The sequence below is a fragment of the Carassius carassius genome, chromosome 40 (genome assembly GCF_963082965.1).
Source record: "Carassius carassius chromosome 40, fCarCar2.1, whole genome shotgun sequence".
Taxonomy (NCBI): domain Eukaryota; kingdom Metazoa; phylum Chordata; class Actinopteri; order Cypriniformes; family Cyprinidae; genus Carassius; species Carassius carassius.
In genome coordinates, this window is record NC_081794.1 from 19,171,649 (window position 1) to 19,192,344 (window position 20,696).

General features: G+C 35.8%; 2 protein-coding genes across 3 annotated transcripts in view; both read right to left on the bottom strand.

Moving 5' to 3' along the window:
* The window catches only part of myo1d (myosin 1D), an 88,855-nt gene extending 75,090 nt beyond the window's left edge, over positions 1-13,765 (bottom strand). Inside the window, exon 1 of the mRNA XM_059532407.1 lies at positions 13,298-13,765. Coding sequence (XP_059388390.1) covers positions 13,298-13,392 — 95 coding nt within the window. The 5' untranslated portion in view covers positions 13,393-13,765. The remainder of the gene's footprint in view (positions 1-13,297) is intronic.
* Positions 13,766-14,643: 878 nt separating this feature from the next.
* LOC132121783 (uncharacterized) lies at positions 14,644-18,268 on the bottom strand. 2 transcript variants are annotated; one of them, XM_059531536.1, is made up of 8 exons: positions 18,210-18,268; positions 17,845-17,919; positions 17,655-17,720; positions 17,497-17,559; positions 17,167-17,236; positions 16,221-16,664; positions 16,045-16,137; positions 14,644-15,925 (listed from the first exon to the last, which is right to left on the bottom strand). In XM_059531536.1, the coding sequence occupies exons 2-8, from the start codon at positions 17,917-17,919 to the stop codon at positions 15,528-15,530; spliced, it is 1,209 nt and encodes a 402-aa protein (XP_059387519.1). In that variant the 5' UTR covers positions 18,210-18,268; the 3' UTR covers positions 14,644-15,527. The 2 variants fall into 2 exon arrangements, with proteins under 2 accessions (XP_059387519.1, XP_059387518.1); XM_059531535.1 differs by having other exon boundaries at positions 14,644-15,931; positions 18,210-18,266.
* Positions 18,269-20,696: the final 2,428 nt, after the last annotated feature.

A 20,696-nucleotide genomic window follows, 5' to 3' on the forward strand; every position in this document is an offset into this window, starting at 1 on the left:
AAGGACAATTTTTCCACATTATATGAGTTATAAAATGGCATGTGACCATGAATGAAAGAGAAGCCACAAAATCTACATTTTTTAAAGAGTCTATTATAGGAGTCATCATTCAGTGTTTAGAAGGCAAGAAATTATATCAATACAAATATGGGATCTGTACTTTTTTTAAGTATTTGTTTGTTTTTGAAAGAAGTCTATCTGCCAGGCTCATCAAGGCAGCATTTGATTCACCAAAAAAATGTTGAAAATGTTGGAAACAGTGATTACTGATTTTAATTGTATTCTAAATATACATTATTTCCCAGTTAAAAGCATCCTTGCTGAATGAAAAAAAATGGTAATGTGCATTTTACAGTATTTGTAAACACAAAATAAAATTTTAGGAAAGGCTCACTCATGTCATGCTTTTGTCTTTCGATATCACCATTTGGCCCCATCCCCCTTCACTAGTCAATGTGTGCCCTCACAAAAGTGCCATTTCAGCAAAAACATTGGTATGATTTGTAATTTTCGGAAACAAGTAATGTGACGTCACAGCCTGTCATTAAGCCCTCTATCAAAGTCATAGCCAAAACATATTCTTGTGATCGCTTTCATTAATGTTACAGCAAATGGCAGACGTCACTGAATCCACCATCTATCCTCTGATCACAACTCGCCCATTCAGAAATCCACTGAGATCTCAGAACATGTCAGCAAATCTAGCTGATTCCATCGCATTTCACTTTCATCTAACTCTTAACACTTTAAGTTCACCCTATACCAGAGAACCGCTGCCCACAGAAATCTATTGTGTGTGTGTAACAGAATCCCAGGATGTCGTGGGGTGTGTGTGGGGAAAACACAGAATCGTCATCTCCCATCTGTGATCAGATTATCAACATCTGATAAGAAGCCCACACTGAATCTGCTCTTTCAGAAATCTAGAAGCAGCTACACAGCTCTAAAATAACCATATTTACCAAATCTATCAGATTTCCCCTAAAAACTGTTGAAAATGTGAAAAATTTATTTGTGGCTTCACTTTGAAAAAGTTTCATGAAAATCTCTGAATGGGCAGGTCCAACGTAAAGAGACAAATATGAAGGGCTTTGAAGAGAAGGGCTTTAAAGGTGGGATCCAGGATTTTAGAGCTTTTCCTGGGAGTGAGCAGAGAGATCTGGGAAGGGGAGTAGTGGCTGAGGCTCTGTCATCCCTTCTTTCCCAGAAGGCCTAGGGAGGGGATGCTGCTGCATGAAGATTAAGGATGTGTGTCAGACAGCAACAGCCACTTCCTCTAACAGCTGGATCTACTCCACAGGTTAAAGCATCACCATTTTTGTCCAATAATTTATTCTTATAATGTTAGGTGTACCTAGCATTGTTTGTATTCAGAGGAATAAATCAGATTCACTGAAGGGATATTTCACTCAAAAATTAAAATCATGTTATCATTCATTCACCTTAATGTTATATGACTTTCTCACTTCCGTGGCACATGAACGAAGATGAGTACGTTTCAGTCTTTGTGACTTCCGGTTATGGAGTAGTACGGAGAAGACGAGAGTTAAGCTTAAAACTTTGATACATCCTTTGTTATTTAATGCACAAAAGTAGAACAGAACTCAAGGAAAAGTGAATAACGACGCTCAAGAGATGTCGCAGGATTCTGACTACGCAGACGAACTAAAAGATAACTCAATTCAATTCAACTCAATTCCTGGAGGGCCAGAGCCCTGCACAGTTTAGATTCAACCCTAATTAAATCTAATTCTCTAATCTCCAACTAATCAAGTCCTTCAGGCTTATTTGAAAACTACATGGTATGAGTGTTGGAGCAGTGTTGGAACAAAACTCTGCAGGGCTCCGGCCCTCCAGGAACTGGGTTTGACATCCCTAATATAGAGGATGATGACGACAGCGAATCTACTAAAGTGACTGAGTTGAACCCCAGCAATGCAGAAGTGTTACAAGCCATTAAAGAAATGGAAAAACAAGTTCCGAGTAAACCTGATGTCATCGATCAAAGAGGTAAAGGAATGCACAAAGGGATCCGAGGAATGCATATCTGGAGCAGAAGATGAACTCAGTGCATGTGCGAATTCCCTTGAATCACAAGTTAAATGACAGAAAAGGTCAACGACATGGAAAACAGAAATAGACAGAACAATCTGAGGCTGGTGGGTTTACCGGAAAAAAAAGGAGGAAATGACGTGTGCATTTTTAGAGGCCTAGATTCCAAAAATATTGGAAATGGAATCGAGCACATCGTTAGTTTTAGAGCGCACACATAGAGTGGGCCCACACCGAAATAAGGATGTTCGGAACACAAGATAGGATTCCAATACACCACCAAGAACACTAATAATGAAGTTCCTAAACTTAAAACCTAAACTAAAAAGAGCAGGCGCTTAGAGTGGCCAGGTCTAAGGGGGTGATTTCATACAAGGAACACACTCTTCGCTTTTATCCAGATGTTTGGGGAAGTCGTGGCCTAGTGGTTAGAGTGTTTGACTCCAAACCCTAAGGTTGTGGGTTTAAGTCTCGGGCCGGCAATACCATGACTGAGGTGCCCTTGAGCAAGGCACTGAACCCCCAACTGCTCCCCGGGTGCCACAGCATAAATGGCTGCCCACTGCTCCAGGTGTGTTCAGTGTGTGTGTGTGTGTGTGTGTGTGTGTGTGTGTGTGTTCACTGCTGTGTGTGTGCACTTTGGATGGGTTAAATGCAGAGCACGAATTCTGAGTATGGGTCACCATACTTTGCTGTATGTCATGTCACTTTCACTTTTTCACTTTCGTATGAAGTTCACAGGAAACAAAGAGCTTGTGATTGAGTGAGACAGAAGATCAAGAAAGAGGAATCGGTAAACACAGGATCATATACCCCGCTTGTCTATTTCTCACTCCCCGAAGTCGAAAGCTTAATTGAAGCATTAGACACAGAATGAAGGTGAGCTCAGTCCTGTTGAATTTAGGTTTAAAATAACTCAGATCATACACCATAAATGTTATCCTCTATTGTTAATCTTACAAATAGGGTTGTGATGATGAATATAGATAGAAGAACCTAATAGTTCCCCACAGGTGTGTGCACCAATCAGCGCCATGTACAGAGTGTAATGGGTGCGGGGTCAAACGCAGTAGTATGGATACTACTGGGGAAATCGATGGTGGTGCCACTGTCACCTTTAAATTAAAAAAAATGGAGTATATTTTTATGAATATATGTATTCTTCAAGCGAAACAGCTTATTTCTTTAAAATGGAAAAATATATACGGACCAAATATAGGACGTTGGCTGAAAGAAATGGTAATAAATATGTTAATAGAAAACATAACTTATATATTAAGAGATAAACACACAATTTCTGATGGAGTTTGGGGACCTTTCAAATGGTTTTTAAAATGTGGTGGGGTTGGAAATGTGTTGATAGAAGACTAAAAAAGGTGGTGATATATGATATTGTATATTAATGTAAAATACTAAGATTTTTTTTGTGTGTGTCTGTTTTCTGTTACATGGACATTTATATGTAATGTCCATGTCTATGTATAGTTAAAATGCAATAAAAATGTTTCAGTGCTTATTTGTTTTTTGCCAATTCAATGAATGTCAATGGTGACAAATGTTGTTTTGCACCCCACTGAATTAAGTAATATGGACAAAAACAGGTAAAGAAAGAATTTCCAACAAAATGATATATAGTAGATGATGAGTAGATGATGACAATGATTTCTGGGCCAACTATTCCTTTAATTGCTTCATACCTCTTAAATACTTTTACAAAATGTTACTTATTCAAGCAAGTTAAAGAGTATGCAGTCAGAGCTACACCCTTCACCACATAAAGACCAACCTTTAAAACACTAGGGTCATCTGAAGTCCCAGACAATAAGAGCTTGATACCATTTTTAGAAAGAGATCACTTGCCAGGCTGAGGATAACTACTGGTTTCAGGCTTGTTTGGGTGGGTCTCTTGCGGTTATTTGCTTGTGGTTAACCGGGGTGGGGTGTAGCCTGTGAATTCCCTCGGACTAGTTGCAAGTAAGAGTAAAAAACTGAGAGGAGTGAAAATTAACTGGACAGCAGCACAGGATAAATAAAAGAGAAACAGAGAATTACAGACAAAGAGATGAAGTAAAATACAAAGACGGAACACAGGAATATCAACATGCAAGGCCAGCACACTAAAGCACTGACTTATAAGATGGTCCAACTCCTAGATAGCAAATCAAAGCCTGTATATTCACAACTCCAGCAATGAAAGGATAATCTGTCCCTGATCCCTGCTTATCCCTGCATACAATTTACCACCAAGCAATCATTGTTACTCAGTCCACAGCTTAACACAGAGCGTGCAGGGTAAGACCTGTCCTCTGGACTATCATGCAGAGACAGTTCAGCCCAGAAGAATTTTGGAGATCTCAGTTATGCCTCAGATATTTCTCCTAAAATTCTTTAGGATAAATAAAGAGACAATTGTCGAAACATACTAAGAAAGAATACAGAGCAATAAACTCAAAGCACAATAATTTGAGGAGAGTTTGGTTTGAAATGTTGGACATCATTAAAATTAATTTGGGTATCACAATATAAAGAATGAATGATGAATACACTATTAATTTTTAGACTTGCATTTAATTGTTGTTTTAAAAGACTTCAAGAGAGAATAAGATGACATCAAAGGTAATATAAATGCAATAGTAAAGGAAATGATCATGCACTTTTAAATATTCAATATACTGTAGCCCTTATTCTATATGACACAGCTGCCTTTCATCTGGCCTGTTCATTTAATCTTGGAAGCTTTATGTCACCCCCACCACAACAAATCTTCTCCCACATTTTAAATCAGTTTCGTGCAACTTGTACATTTGTTTGCTGTTAAACACCAGCTGCTTCTGTACTGATGACAATCTTTTAAAGCTTAACACACACGCAAAACATATATATATATATATATATATATATATATATATATATTTATATTATATATATATATATATATATATATATATATATATATATTTATATATATATATATTTATATTATATATATATATATATATATATATTTATATTATATTATATATATATATATATATTTATATTATATTTTATATATATATATATATATATATATATATATATATATATATATATATATATATATATATATATATATATATATATATATATATATATATATATATATATATATATATATATATATATATATATATATATATATATATATATATTGTTATTGACAATTGAGTCATATTGAGTCCAGTGGGCATGAAGAGCTCAATATGACTCAATTGTCAAGCTAACCTCCTTTACAAACATACTTCACTTGGCAAAATTCAAGCCATGTCTTAAACGTACAACTTTGTACTGACTACTCAGGAAATGAGAGCCAGGTGTAAATGTCAAAGCACAACAACATGCTGGAGTTTTTGTTATTTTGGCCCACTTCCTTCATTGTCTCCCTGAGATAAAAAACACTTTTTGTTCTCCCGTCAGGATGAGGGAAAGAAAATGAGGGGGAAAGGAGGCGTGTTTTGATGACTGCATTTCAGAGGTCAACGGTAAAGTGACTAGAGATGGCCTTGAGCCAATCTCCAACTCATCTGAGCTTTTAGCACATGGTTCTGATCCTAATATGATGTCACTGAGCAGTAGCAGATGAGATGACGGCCAACTCGAGAAGAAAAAAGCAGACAAAAAGACACGACCGGCCAAACGGAGTCAGACATTACTCAGCAAGCTATTTCAAGAAGCGCTCTCCATCAGGGTAAAAAGAGGGCAGGGATGGAAATTACAAAAACAGACATGAGACAAGAAAGAGAGAAAGTACAGTTATGTGGTAATCGGCTGAAAACTAAAGGAAAGGGAGAAGCAGAGTGGAAATTAATATGAATGTTACTGACACCTGGCTGTAACAGGGTTCCACAGACACAGCAGGACAGACCTGCTTGAAAATGTCCTGAACCACTAGAGAAAAAAGTATATTGAAATATGTAACACATCCATCATTGTGTCTCATCTAAATGATATTAGCTAGAACAGATTACATATAATCTCATTAATGTGTCTTTGTAATGTAATCAAACCACATCATCGGTTGGAGAGAGGAAATGGGTTTCCAGCAGTGGTGAATACAAAATTTGGGAATTATTTAGGAGTCGCTTATGTCACATATGAAAAACAGACTAATGAAATTGGGGCTAGGATGTAGCCTGTTGTAAGCTTAAGACAGAAAGGGGTTATGAAGAGGGTGAGGGATCAAGGCTGTAAAATATATCAAGGCTATAAACCCTAAACACAGTGAATGTGAGTGAGAGAGCTCCTCTAACATGCTTAGTGGTATCAGTGACCGCCAGCCAAGGCACACAGTCCACAAATGAGACGTCTGTGGAGCTTGAAGCTTATTTTGGGGGAAAAAAGGCCAAAAAAGCAACAGCCTTGTTTATGTAAGGCCGGTGATATGTTTCAGATTACAGGGGGTTGTATGGAAATTCTTGAGGGCAGACAGGCCCTTTTCTTTGCTGGAGACTGAGAGCAAGAGAAAATCAGACTGATTTTTGAAGCCATCAAGCAGTCTTTTGAGGGACATATCTAAGTGCAGTTGGAATTAAAATTCAAACAGCAGATAAACTAATCACAGTAATCCACAACAATTAACATCATGTGAAGCAAATAGCTGTGGGTTTGCAAGAAACAAGTCTATTTTAAAGGCGTTTGAATTTCCCTTCAAGCAATATTATAGATAGAGAATTCGTATTTTAGCAGGTCGCAATGTTAAGAAGTTCAAACATCTTAAAGATGGATTTATTACAAATACACAGCTTTTCATTTCTGGATTTCTTATTATTTACTCTGTGATTTTTTTATCAGCAGTTGGACTATCCTTTCTGACGGCACCCATTCACTGCAGAGGAGTCACTGGTGAGCAAGTGATGTCATGCTAAATTTCCCCTAATCTGTTCCAATAAAAAAAAAAAAAAAACAGAAGGTAAGCCTGAGGGTGTTTTCATATTCATATTCTTAGGATATAACAAGGTTCAGTAGGGAAATGATAAGAAGAGATAAGATCTGAGATGTTATTCTAAACTAAAATAGGAAACAATCCTCCAAAACAACAGGGATAGAGCTGATCCCAAAATAAATTACCAAAATAAAATAAAATAAAATAAAATAAATAATTCAGTAGTTTCACAAATACAAGAAGTTGTAGAAAATGGGATGAATCATAATATTCAAAAATGGAGTGGCAATTTTTGCTGATTTGACATATTGCATGATAATTCTGGTAAACAGGATATTTTAATTGTACTATTCAAGTAGACAGAGACTGTACTTGTATATATAGCTGAATGCAAGCATGAACCTCAAAGCAGGACAAGATGTACCATGCATTCGGTCAAGATCTATTATAGAATCACAGGATAAATCCCTTGGGCTTGTAACATTTATATGGAAAGTATTTTTCCAGTGACATTCTTTCTTCATCTGTTCATCTCTCACACTGTGGACCTTTAAAAATAAGCAGTGCTGGTCAAAGTACCTAAATATACACATAAGGCACTGACCATAAAAAGATTTATCAAATGTATCATTCTTCCTTACAGGCCAAATCCTATCTCTGATGCTCCATCTATCCTTACAGGATAGGGAAATAAAACCTTGTTTCTGGCTCTGCACAGTGCACTTGAGCTCTGAGAGGACTCTGATCTCTGTGCAGTTTGCTGTGCAGGATGGGAATCGGGTTGCCATGTGTCACAGCTGGACTCCACGTGGCCCTGCTGTTAAGGCAACAAGTGAGCTTTATACTGTTGATATGGGAGAAGCTTAGGCTTATTCAGCCAACAGGTTCACAGAACTGAAATCCTCAAGATATAACTATGACAGGAAGATCAAATTTAAACACCACTATAACAAATGGTGTCTTTGTGATCTTCCCCATGAGGACTTATAAAAAGTTAATTTCATTCAAAGAAGCACAGAGGCCAGAATTCATTTTCTTGCCTGAGTTTATATTTGTCTCCAGTTTGTAGGCTATTTGTCTAGTGGCACCATACTGTAGGCTACATATGGAACAGTAACAAACATATGGGCTCAATTTAATTTACACAATTTCTTTTAGTGCTCTTTAAACCTAACCTTAGACCCCTATTTGCAGTTATCGTCTGGCTGATTCTGCTGTGAGGAAATGACAGATTTACAGCCTTCTGCTAAAAAAATTTTCCCTCATTCCACTATATGAAAAAAAGCCAAATTAGGGGGATCGGCGCCGACCGATATAGAGATCCCAGGGGCTACCGTCGTGTAGAAAGTGGTGTTCGACAGGGATCCTCGAGCTGAAGGGATCCCCCAAATTTGGTGGAGATCTGCCAAATTTTGCAAGACAGTGACACCAGTCAACACTTTCACTTCAGTAAGGAGGTCTCTTGTTCAGGCAGCATTCAAGCGTTGTCTTATTCGACCGTAAATGCCCTGAAACGTGGACTTCACATGATGGTTCCAGTTCCAAGGGAACATTCACGTTACATTCAAAGGGCATTAAAGTGTGTGAGATATGAATATATATTGTATTTATTTACAGAGGCATATTATCTCAGTATTCTCTAGTAAATTTCGTCTGTGTGTGAAGACAGCGCAAATCCATGAATGAATGTTCCGAGGTGAAATAAACTTCAACGGAATAAAGTTGAATGGAATTGAATTTAATTAAATTAAAGTTGAATAAACTTCAACTTGACTGTTCAGTGCACTGATGTCAGACCCATTTTGGATAATAAGCTTATTGTTAAATGCCCTGCCTCAATTACTCTGTTATGTCATTATAAGTGTTTGATCACCACATCTGAGTGATCACTGCAAACTGTTTATGTATATGTATTCTATTTATGTAAATACTGTATACAAAGGAATGGGAAAGTGTCCAAACTTTTACTGGTTCTGTACTATAATATACAAAAAGAATATCGTCCAATATATCGACATCAGCCTTTTTTACTCCCTAATATCGGTATCGGCCCCCCAAAAAATATATTGGTCGAGCTCTAATATTAAGAATCACTACTGATTTCCACACTGATAATAATAAGACATTTTACCTGAGCACAAAATCATCATAGAAGTATTTTGAAAATGGATCATGTAACCCTGAAGACTGGAGTAATGGTGCTGAAAAGAAAACTGACTGTTTTATTATACCTTTGTGTGCATAAGTGACTTCTTTCAAAGACATTAAAAATGGATCTGAACACAAATGTTTAAATCGTAGTGTGTAATATATATACACACAAAACATTAGGATGTTCTCCTCTCCTGTCTTTCAAAGGTATAAGCCTAATATATTCTGCCACCTAAAATATGCATGATTATATGGTAAGCTGCATTTTATTATTTGCATTCAGCATTGTTTCTCTCCCTTCTCTCTGTAACCAGCATGACGCATAAGTTAAGAACCACTGCAAGATACAATATATAATAATTTCTCAATTTTAAGACACCCAACACAATCAAGCCCATTACACTAGCTGCTAGTGGCTTAAAGAACTGTGTGGGTCAAAGGTTACATCTCTAGTACAGGAAAATGTCAATAGGAAGAGCAGTGAGGCCTCATAAGTTGCCAATACGCTTTTCCTGAGCCCATTCTTTCCGTCACTTCTAGCCACTACACAAGAGTCAAAAGTTAAACTCATCTAAGCAGAGTGAAAACATCAAGACTATCAAGGAAAGATTAAACTATACATAAAGTATACAGTACCACAAGTTCAAACTATGAAAATTACTAGTTTGTTGAAGACTTTAGACTTGACTTTTATCTGAATGACACATGAAAGCTGGAAGGCTCTGCCACGGCATACTAACTATCAGCTATTTCATCTGCGGTATCAGAGCCAGTGTCTGGAAGAATTTGGAACATGGTCTCGGGCAGCACTTGTAATTGTTTTTGGAAATGTGCAGAGGATTGCCAAAAAATTCCCCAAGATCCTAGGGGCAGACAAAACAACACTGCCATATAAAGTCAAGCCCTCAGCGCACATCGAATTAAGCTGTTATTTCAGAATGCCCACAAAAACTCTTGCTCAAAAAATGACGTTGTGTAAACATAGTCATGGGCAGAGTTCAAATCATGCTACAATGTACAGTATGTGTCGGCAGCCCCATCACTTGTTTAACTCTTACACCTCACTGTAAGAGATTAACCCTCACAACTAAACAAACTGACAAACTTGCTTAAAATCTCTTGGTTAAACATTCTGACATAGCTTTGCGTAGAAAGGCTGCATTTAAATTTTGTTATATTTAGGAGCTTCTTTGGAAGAGCAAACCCAGGCTGACAGTACGCACAGCTTATTTTACTGAATAAACGTACACATTATCCAAATGAGTTCAACCAAAGTTTTGCTTTGACATCACATATGGTCTTCCTGAATTCAAAGCAAACAACCTTCAAAAGACATCATTTAAAAAGTGATTTCCAGTTCAACAGCACTCTTCTTTATCACTCCACGGGGCACAGGATGTGATCTGGCATCAGCTCTTCCAGCTGAAGCCCCAGACACAGATGTGGAGACTGAAGAAGCAGGAAGCTGGCCCTCTGCAAATAACAAACTGCACACTCCATCTCGGGGCCAGGAAGAAAATCAGGCCATGGCTAAGAGGTGGGAAAAATAGACACCCTGTGCTTTTTGAGTCACTGGAACCAGTAAGCGTCTCCTGTTGTTAATTAATGTCCAATTTGTTTATCTGCATCCACATGGTGTTTGAAAAATTTATTCATAATTATGTATATATCAGACACACTACTGTTGAAAAGGTTTGGGTGATTTAAAAAAAAAAGTTTTAAGAAATTAATGCAAGGCCACAATAAATTACAGCAAAGACATTTATAATATTACAAAAGATTGACATTTCAAATAAATTCTGTTATTTTTATCCATCAAAAAATCCTGGAAAATAGTATTATGATTTCTAAAAATAAATATTAAACAGTACAACTATTTTCAACATTGATAATAAGAAACATTTCTTGAGCATCAAATCACTATATTACTGTAGGGCGATTTCTGAAGGATTGTGTCATGTGACACGGAATCACTGACACTTATAAGTAATTGCTGCTGAAAATACAGTTTTGCTATCACATTAATAAATTATATATTTAAATATATTATAGAAATAAGTAATACTTATAGTAATAATTACTTTTTTATTATTGTATTTGTTACTATGGCATAATACTTAAAAACATGAAGCAATCACTGACCCAAACTTCTGAACAGTAGTGTAGAAAAGGAACATAACTTTATGACTGACTTCAATTTCAATGGTATATACATATGAAATCTTTATTATTTATAGTTTATCCAAAAACATCTCCCTCGATTAACTGGAAACACTACTTGTAATATCCCCAGAACAATAATTTAGTGTCCTATTGAGACATCCACATATAGGTCACTAGTTAAGTGGCCATACAGAGATGCATACAATTGATTTTATGGCATTGTAACATTAACCATTAAAGGGGGTCATATGATGTGATTTCAATGTTTCCTTTCTCTTTGGAGTGTTACAAGCTCTTGGTGCATGAAGAAGATCTGTGAAGTTGCAAAGAATAAAGTCTTAAATCTAAAGAGATGTTCTTTATCAAGTTAAGACTCTGCCACACCCCCCTAAAACGTCTCATTCAAACACGCCCCCATATATCTATGTCACTATGTGGAAATATTTGCGTATTGCCGCCAAAATGTTCATGCAAAGAAAGAAGGTGGGGTTTCATTAACTGCATTTAGACATGAAGCAGCCATGTCAGGGAGATGCTGTGTGTATCTAGGCGACAGCAAAAGCACTTTATTTGTCCTTCCGAAAGTAGATGCATTTATAAATCTTTAAGATTACTTACAACAGAACAGCAACGCATTTTATGGACGACCGTTTCGTGACTCTAGGAGAAAAGGTAATTCTGACTTTGCTACGACAATCTTTTGCTTCTGAATCAGCTACTGTAAGTATGTTTTGTTATTAGTTTAAGTATTTGCTATTGAATGTTCAAATGCAGAGTTTTGCACATTGCGTGTGTGTATGTGCACGTGCGATAGCGAGAGAGAGACAGCAGGGTCACACAGTGGAGTCATCCGTCTTAACCGTTCGATGCTTGTGTACTGCAAACACATAGGAGCTTCATCACTGTGTCTGTCACACCACTCTCTTCCCTTTTCGAGCTCGAACTGATGGTAAAACTAACGACAATTATTAACTGTCTTTACATTTATTTTAAAAGATTAAGCTCACGATTATGGAAAGGGGCATTACAGTTCTGACTAGTGCTTGTGGTGTTCGGCCAATCACAATGCACTGGGTCTGTTGGCCAATCAGAGCAGACTGTGCTTGTCAGAAGGAGGGACTTAGAGGCCGGGCATAGAGGACCTACAATAATGTACAGTATTTGAAAAACAATGTTTTCTTTTAACATTAAAGCATGTCAACATATTCTTTTATACCAAATACACAAAATAATGATCTTTAAAAAAGCATCATATGACCCCTTGACAAAAAGTTCTGAATTAAACTACATTCACCTCAATCTTATTAGAGCCATCAAGTCTTTTTTTTTTTTTTTACAGTGTGCTGATGAGGAAAACTGATCCACATAACCAAAACATAAAACACAATAGCAGGATATCCACTGTAAACTTGTTTGAACAATAAGGCCAATCAGAGGGGAGTTTATCCATGGTCAACACACCTCTGAACCTGACATACAGTACTCTAGCTCAGCAGGTGTAGCCAGTTATATAAAGCTACAATAGACATAGCAAACACAACAATGCCGTGAATTCCTTAAATATTGACATGAGATGTGTAATTCATTGTTCCCTTGACCTGAAAAACGTAAGGCCAGTTTACTCCAGATGTATAATGCACTACCTAAAATATAAGTCAATTACTAATGTTTTGCAAGATGTTCTGAATATCTCCTCCATCTGACCATAGTAGATCCTAGCTAATAAAGTATTATGCAATGATGATGATTCAGATTTGTAGCCTATTATTAGTTAATAGCTCACAGTATGAGTTCAGTTCAGAAACGTAACCACTATGTAACTAGGAGTAACACGAACTTGCATCACCTACTGATCTGAGTGCGTGTGTAGTCTTTTTCTTTTCTTTTTATGTTTAACAATAATTTAGATTCGAATTTAAAAAAATACAGAATACAAGTACCATTATTTATGATAGCTTTCCCGTACCAAAGCACATGGCAAGAGGGATCCCAGTAGGTGAAATGTCTTACCTGAGTTTGAGGTTTGCCATAAACTCGTCCAAAGAGACATTGTCCAGAAGAACGAAGTCCGCCTTTCCGAACTCCAAACTTTCGTGTTCTGCCATATTAACGTGTTAGTAATATAAGAGGCAAAAAATGTAAAGCTAACTGTTGAATATCCCACGAATACACAAGTCAATTCGACAACAGCAAACAGCAGGGATAATGCATGTCCATGAATTTGTTTACATTTGCCTAGCAATATATTCGTCGGCTTCTTTTCATGTTATTAGTAAAGGAATATATAAACACGCATTGTTTGTTAACTATAATTTGTTGTCGTCTTATCAAAGATTGAAATGCCTAAAGCCACACACTCTTGGTCGCCTGAAAACTTCACACAACAGGCTCCCGGTGTTTGAGCGATAGTCCGCTACATCGAACAGTCGCGCCTCTCAGCCTTTTTTCCACGAGCTTCACTCGTCTCGCCTAAACACACTGTGGCTTCAGTCTCGCGTAAGCCCCGCCCCCCGAGGGCGCGAGCTAAAGCTTACCTAACATCAACGATAAAGTTACAAAGGTGGACACATTAAGGCAAGCAGTATTCACATCTACTTAAACCTAGAAACTTTTTGTTGCAGTAGCATACTTATTTTTATTACCTAATCCAACATTTACAACAGTCAAATTCAAGCTAGCCAGAAGTGAATAGTTGATCGCTGAAACTCAAATCATAATACAGTTAATACATTATACAGCGAAAATGTGCATTTCTTATCAGTAATACTGGAAGCAACGTGTCGCTTTTTGGATAGCGACTATTAACAAAAGAAGTACTGTAAATAATTCTTAGCATCTAAGTGAAATATAACTTGGAAATTGACAAGTGAGATAAGAGTTATCTCACTGGATTGCTATCCATAATTTAAAAATACGTTGTTGTAACATACATTACATAGGCCTACTAGCATTGTCTAAGAAAGAAGTAAATGTTAAATGTTTTTTTTTTTCATAATTGGCATTATAATATCAGTAATTTGAAGGGGACAGTCACATCTGAATTAAGCATAGTTAGCATTCTTTTTAGACTAGTCATTAGTGAGATTCTGAATATCCCTGGAATGTCCGTCTGTCCTCTGGCCATATAAGGAAATGCATGCAATCCCATTTGAGAGAACCATATTACTGTTATGCAGCAAATTATTTAATTACAACAAACCTGAAATTTAACAACACAAAACCAAATTTACAGGGAAGCACAATAGTGAGTGAACCATTATATATATATATATATATATATATATATATATATATATATATATATATATATATATATATATATATATATATATATATATATATATATATATATATTAATAAAACACATTCATCTGTTTCGTACATGATTTGGGGGCTGGTTGTCAACGTGTCTATATCGACCTCAAGACATGAGGAGGAGTTGCTTAAGTTTAATGACAACTGAAGATGGCTTCAAGTTGCTCAGTTCAGCTGTGGCAAAGTGAAATCCTCCCTGATTAAACACAGTGAGATGACTCTGCTGCCCCCACCTGTGTCTCTAGGAGATTGGGACAATATTATTCCTAACACGTATATAATAGTTTACCAAAGTTATCTACAATAACAATAGTAAAAAAGAAAACAAAATTATTTACAAACAATATTTGTTAAAAATATTTATATTTTAATCGATTTAAAAATTGTGTATTGTATATTATTGTTATTATTATAATACAATATTATAATTACATTTAAATAAAAATATATATTTTTAATGTAATATTATAAAAGCAATATTTATTGAACAATATTACTTAGTAATATAAAATGTACATTTAAATATAATTACAAATTTTATTTTCTTATACACAAGACACAATATTTCATGGCATTTTTATATGAAAAAAAGCAGTATTTTAATTTGAAATATATATTCCAGCAATGGATTCTTTCAGCAAGAGAACAAATATTGTTTTCTTTTACACTATTATTATTGTAGAATTCATAAATATTATGTGTATTATATATATATATATATATAAGGGCATTTGCATTTGGAATAAATCGCTTAGCAAGACACATGTTTAAAAATAGTTAAAGCAATATATAATCAGAACTAGCAGAACATGTTTTAACATTGTACATTTTATGTATGTCAAACCAACTAATTGGTACTATTAAATTGGCCTCTAATTAAACTATAAACGTTTCCAATTTTGCTTCAGATGACACTTACATTCCCTTAGATTTTTCTCACCATAAGCAATGAACCCCCAAAAACTATGGTGTTGGATGCATTATTTGCCCAAGAGCGGCCACGGTTGTGGGTCACATAAACAATAGAACCCTTGCGCAGAGTCGTCATGTAGGTAGATAGATTCCCAAATGAGCTGGAGCCCTGAACATTGCTATGGGACACAGCCACCCAGTAATTATTTACAACCAGCCATAGATCAGTTGCCCCACTGCCCCCAGTCTGTGAGGAGTAGAAGAACTGATAGACTCCAGAAACCGGAGCTCTGAATATCCCGGTGCGAGTGCTGAAAGCCCCTCCTTGATTCACATACACTTTCCTGTACATTATCCTGTTCACTTTTCCTGAGATGCTGGCCGGGTAGGTGACAAAAAAATGGACGTTTGCTTTCACTACAGACCACAAGGAAAGAAAATGCTGTATTATTTTCCTTAAAAGATAGATCATTTTAATAACACAAACTAAATTCTCACAGTTTGATTGATGATAAAAAGAAATGACTCACCTCTTTTGTTTTTCTTACACATCCAGGTGATTTGGTCTCTGCTGATGCAAGACTCAGATTTTCTGCACTTTCCACAGACAAGTGTGTTAATATCTGAAAGGATGGTGTACAAGAGTCAATAGCTTATATATAAATACCTCAAATTTTTCTTAAAATCCACTTGCATCGTATCTTACCTGCACAGTATGCCAAATGGCAAGCTACGGGTTTGACAAACTTATAGACGTAGTAGTTTCCCCTACATGCTTTCACTTGAATGGGAGGAGATTTGTACAAACAGCAGTTGTTTTTCCAGTTTCCACACAATTTGCGGGTGACCACCCCATCTCGTCTCCGGGGATGACCGCCAACGAGCCATAGCGGAGCGTGCGTGCCACACATTTCTTTCCTCACACACCTCTCAGGCATCTGGATGGGTTTCCCACGGTAGAAGAGACGGTACCAGCCCTTCCACTGGACATGACGGTCACAAACAACATTCTTGGTGGTGTAGTTTGTGGCTCTCCAGGCATGGTCCAGCATGGTATAGTGATAGCAGGGGTCAGAGGACTTATCACTGTCATCCTCACCAGAGCCTTCATCTCCATCCTGGGTGAGGGTATACAGCAAATGGCTGCTGCCTATCAAAGACAGACATAAACAGCCCTTTTTGTGTATATGACCCTGGACCACAAAACCAGTCTCAAGTGTCAATTTTTCGAAATTGAAAACTGAGTGTGGTTTATAAGGATCGGACAATATTTGGTCGAGATAAAGCTATTTGAATATCTGGAATCCGAGGGTGTAAAAAAATCTAAATACTAAGAAAATCACCTTTGAAGTTATCCAAATAAATTCCTAGCAATGTATATTACTAATCAAAAATTAAGTTTTAATATATAAACAGTAGGAAATTTACAAAATATCTTCATGGAACATGATCTTTACTTAATATCCTAATGATTTTTGGCATAAAAGAAAAATCGATAATTTTGACCCATAAAATGTATTTTGGGCTATTGCGAAAAACATACCCCAGGGCCAGGGTCACATATATAAACGTATTAAATAATTAATTAAAACATTTAATAATAATAATAAATACATTTAAAGCATACCAGATTTATTTATTTATTTACTTACCTGTTTGCAGTGATGTCAAATTCATCTCCACGTCTGTATCAGTAGGCTTTTGTGAACAGTGTGTTAATGCCTGCAACAAAACAATCATAGTAGTTTCTGAAGAAAATTGTTTGCCTCACAATATGATACATTTAGATATTTTGGGCCTTATTTTGACTTTGAGATAATGGCACAATTAATCTGCATATACATTTACTATATATTTTACATTTAATTTTTAACAACAGCATGCTTAAATCTTTTTGAATGTCCGATACTATTTAGCGGATCTGATAAGAATTATTTATTTATTTCTAGCAAATAATCTTTCATTATCAGCTTTAATTTTACCTTGCTCAAGGCTTCTTGCTTTTGTTTCATTACTGCTTGTTCATGTTTCAAGCTTTCCATCTCCTAAATAAATGCAGAGGAAAAAATACAATTCTCATACCACTTTCCCATTAGAAACTGACATGTTTAGCACTCAGAAGCATTTTTAAATTCACCACCTTATACACAACAGCAAGTTGTTCCTGCAAAGGCTGGTCAACCATATTCCAAGCTCTGAACATATACTGGGAAACATGCAATGAAAGTTATTTGCACAGTTACTGTGACACTGTAGTTGTAATGTAAAAATATTTTAAAATGTCGGCCTTATTTTTTTTACATTATTATATTAACCAAATCGATGCTTACTGAAATATCTCTGTTCGCAGTGTCGGCTGCACAGACAACCAGCACGGCAAACACTTGAACACATAAGGAAAGCATCTAAAGGTGAGAGTAAAAACTGCATTAGACTTTGTATTATTTATCTATATACATTAAAAATAAACGTAAAAAATAAAATAATAATTTAAGGTATATATATATATATATATATATATATATATTTTTTTTTTAAATGGATTTACTGTTTGGTCCTTAATCAAAAAGGCAAACACTTGGGATTATCAGATACTGTAGGTTACTTATGCTTACTGTAAGTGATTTGATTTTATAAGTGATCTTATTTATGTATTTGTTGATTATTTTAGAAATTATAAGCATGTTAAGCTTACCTTTTCATAAAGAGCAGATCTCTATGCGTTATGCAAATCAACTATATAGAATACAGTTTATATACTGCACAAGATTATGGGTGGGCACTACTGCCAAGAAAAAGGAAGTTGCTGGTTTGACACCAATATTCTCTTACATGAGACTGGTGACACTCTTCACAAATAAGCTGCTAACATGCACATGAAAAATGGCCACAAGCAGTTTTTGAGCTCATGAGGTCAGCAAAAACAAAATTGGTGCAAAAGTGTATTTGCATATGTGCAGGCAAATTACTATTGAAGTTGAAGAGTCAAACTATGTCAATGTAAAAAAAAGTCGACAATGTGTAAAAGGATCAAGGTAAAGACCAGGTCAGTATTTTGAACTTATGAAAAAGCTAATTAGCTTTTTATGACTGACCAGGTTTTAGTTATGAATTACCAAGTCAACCATTACTTACACTCATTGCAATTTAACAAGTTATTTGACAGTTAGAATTATGCCTTTGCAAGTATCATTCAAAAACCACATGTCAAGACACTGGTTAGACCAACAAAAAAAAATAACTGTCCTTGCATTATCAGCAGAATAGTCACCAGAAAGGCCTACAAAATAACTTATTTTTGCATAAACAGGCATTTATTTTACATATTATGTTAAATAACACTTTAAATCTATCCCGCATTGCTGTCTAATGTTCTCAAATGAATATTTGATTTCTATGAGATTACTTTTACATTTAAAAACAATGAAAAACTAGGATCAAAATTAACTGCTCAGAGAAAAAAAGACCATTGAAGAAGATTTTAAGAGTAATATTAAAGCATAAATGATAGTGAGTAGGAAATAGCTTCATGGAAAATATGCACAGTGAGTCAAAGATACTTGACTAATAGAAATGACTGCCGGTGTCTGGGGGAAGTATGCAGTAATATCGTTAAATATAATAAGGATCTCTAACACTAAAAGCCACCACTAGGTGGTGACCTCTAACCTATTAAATACATTGTTGTTGTTGTTTATTTTTTTCTTTTTATTTTGCTGGACAGGAAATTGTAAATTACAAACCTGGTAGATGTAATGCATAACCATGTACCATAAATATACATTTTGATATAGTTAAAATATTCTGGCGAATTTATCTAATTGCTTTATTGTCTTGCTGAGAATTATATTTTTTATTTTTTTCTGTATTTTATTTATGTATTATTTATTCAATTTTATGTATCTATATATGCACACATATATCTCTGTTATTTGTTTGTGTGCTTATCTGTCTGTATGTGTTTTTAAGTTTTGGCAAAATTACATTTAAAACAAACATCCCAATAAAGTACTTTAATTGTAGGAATCAAGTCGAAGAGGTTTAATGAGTAAAATGGGAGTGATGAGTTTCACTGGTGGCTCATTAAGTGAACCACTCCAAAAAAAACTGAATCCACTCATACAGTAGTCCTCTAAGACACAAAAGCTACAAGGTGCATTTCTGTATCTTTTTACACCTAAATGTTACATATTAGCATCTTAAAGGTAGATATTCACAACTTAAAATTACATATTAGTGGCTAAAGTGTACATGTTAATACCCACTGAAAGGATACCACCCTAGTGACAGTTTTGTACTTTTTATTTTGAGAGTGTAGGGTTCTTTTAAATAAATTTAATCCACTCTTATCTCATCTGGGCATATTAATGGAATACAGTCAAAATTGTGCTTTTGATCTCATTCCTTGTAAAAAAATAAATAAATAAATAAAAACCATGCCACACATCTTTTGGTAATGTAGTAAAGCATTTGGCAGTATCCTCAACTCTTTCTGTCAACAGAGCAATGAGCAGTCGATTGTGTAATTAGATAAGATCAGGCCAGTCAGTACAATAGTCCACCCAGGAAAACAATGTTTTGATGTGAAGCCCAGGCCTCAGCCTTTTACATAAGCAGGAGACATCAGTAAACAGCCCTGGGGAATGACAGACATGCCAGAATGAGAACAGCCGCCTGGACAAACCGATTACAGCCTGTTGTGAACTGTGATATGTTTGCATACATTACTCACCCCACCCCACCCCACCCAACGACCCCTCCATCTCCACTCACCCGCAGACAAACACGTACACTCCATCCTTTATTGCCTGCTTTGAGGGCTGTACTTTTCCTATCGAGGTTCCTGGAATTGCATACGGTCACTCATTGCTGTTTTCACACGTCTCTGTAGATTCTAGCACATAAGGGTTTGGTCTTTAACAGCTGCCTAACAGGGCACTCTTTGGAAGGAAGCCATCTGTTTGAGTTTCTTTTTACTGCTTAGATACTCATGCAGTCTTGTGCACCTGCGTGGGTATATATAGCAAAAAATAAAAATAAAAAAGATAAGCTAAGAAAAGCTGTGGCACAAATATTGACAGGTAATATTGGTCAAATGCACTCTTAAATATATTATATTAGCATTAGAAAATGAAAAAAATATTTAATTACTCACCTTCATGTTGTTCCAAAGCAATGTGAC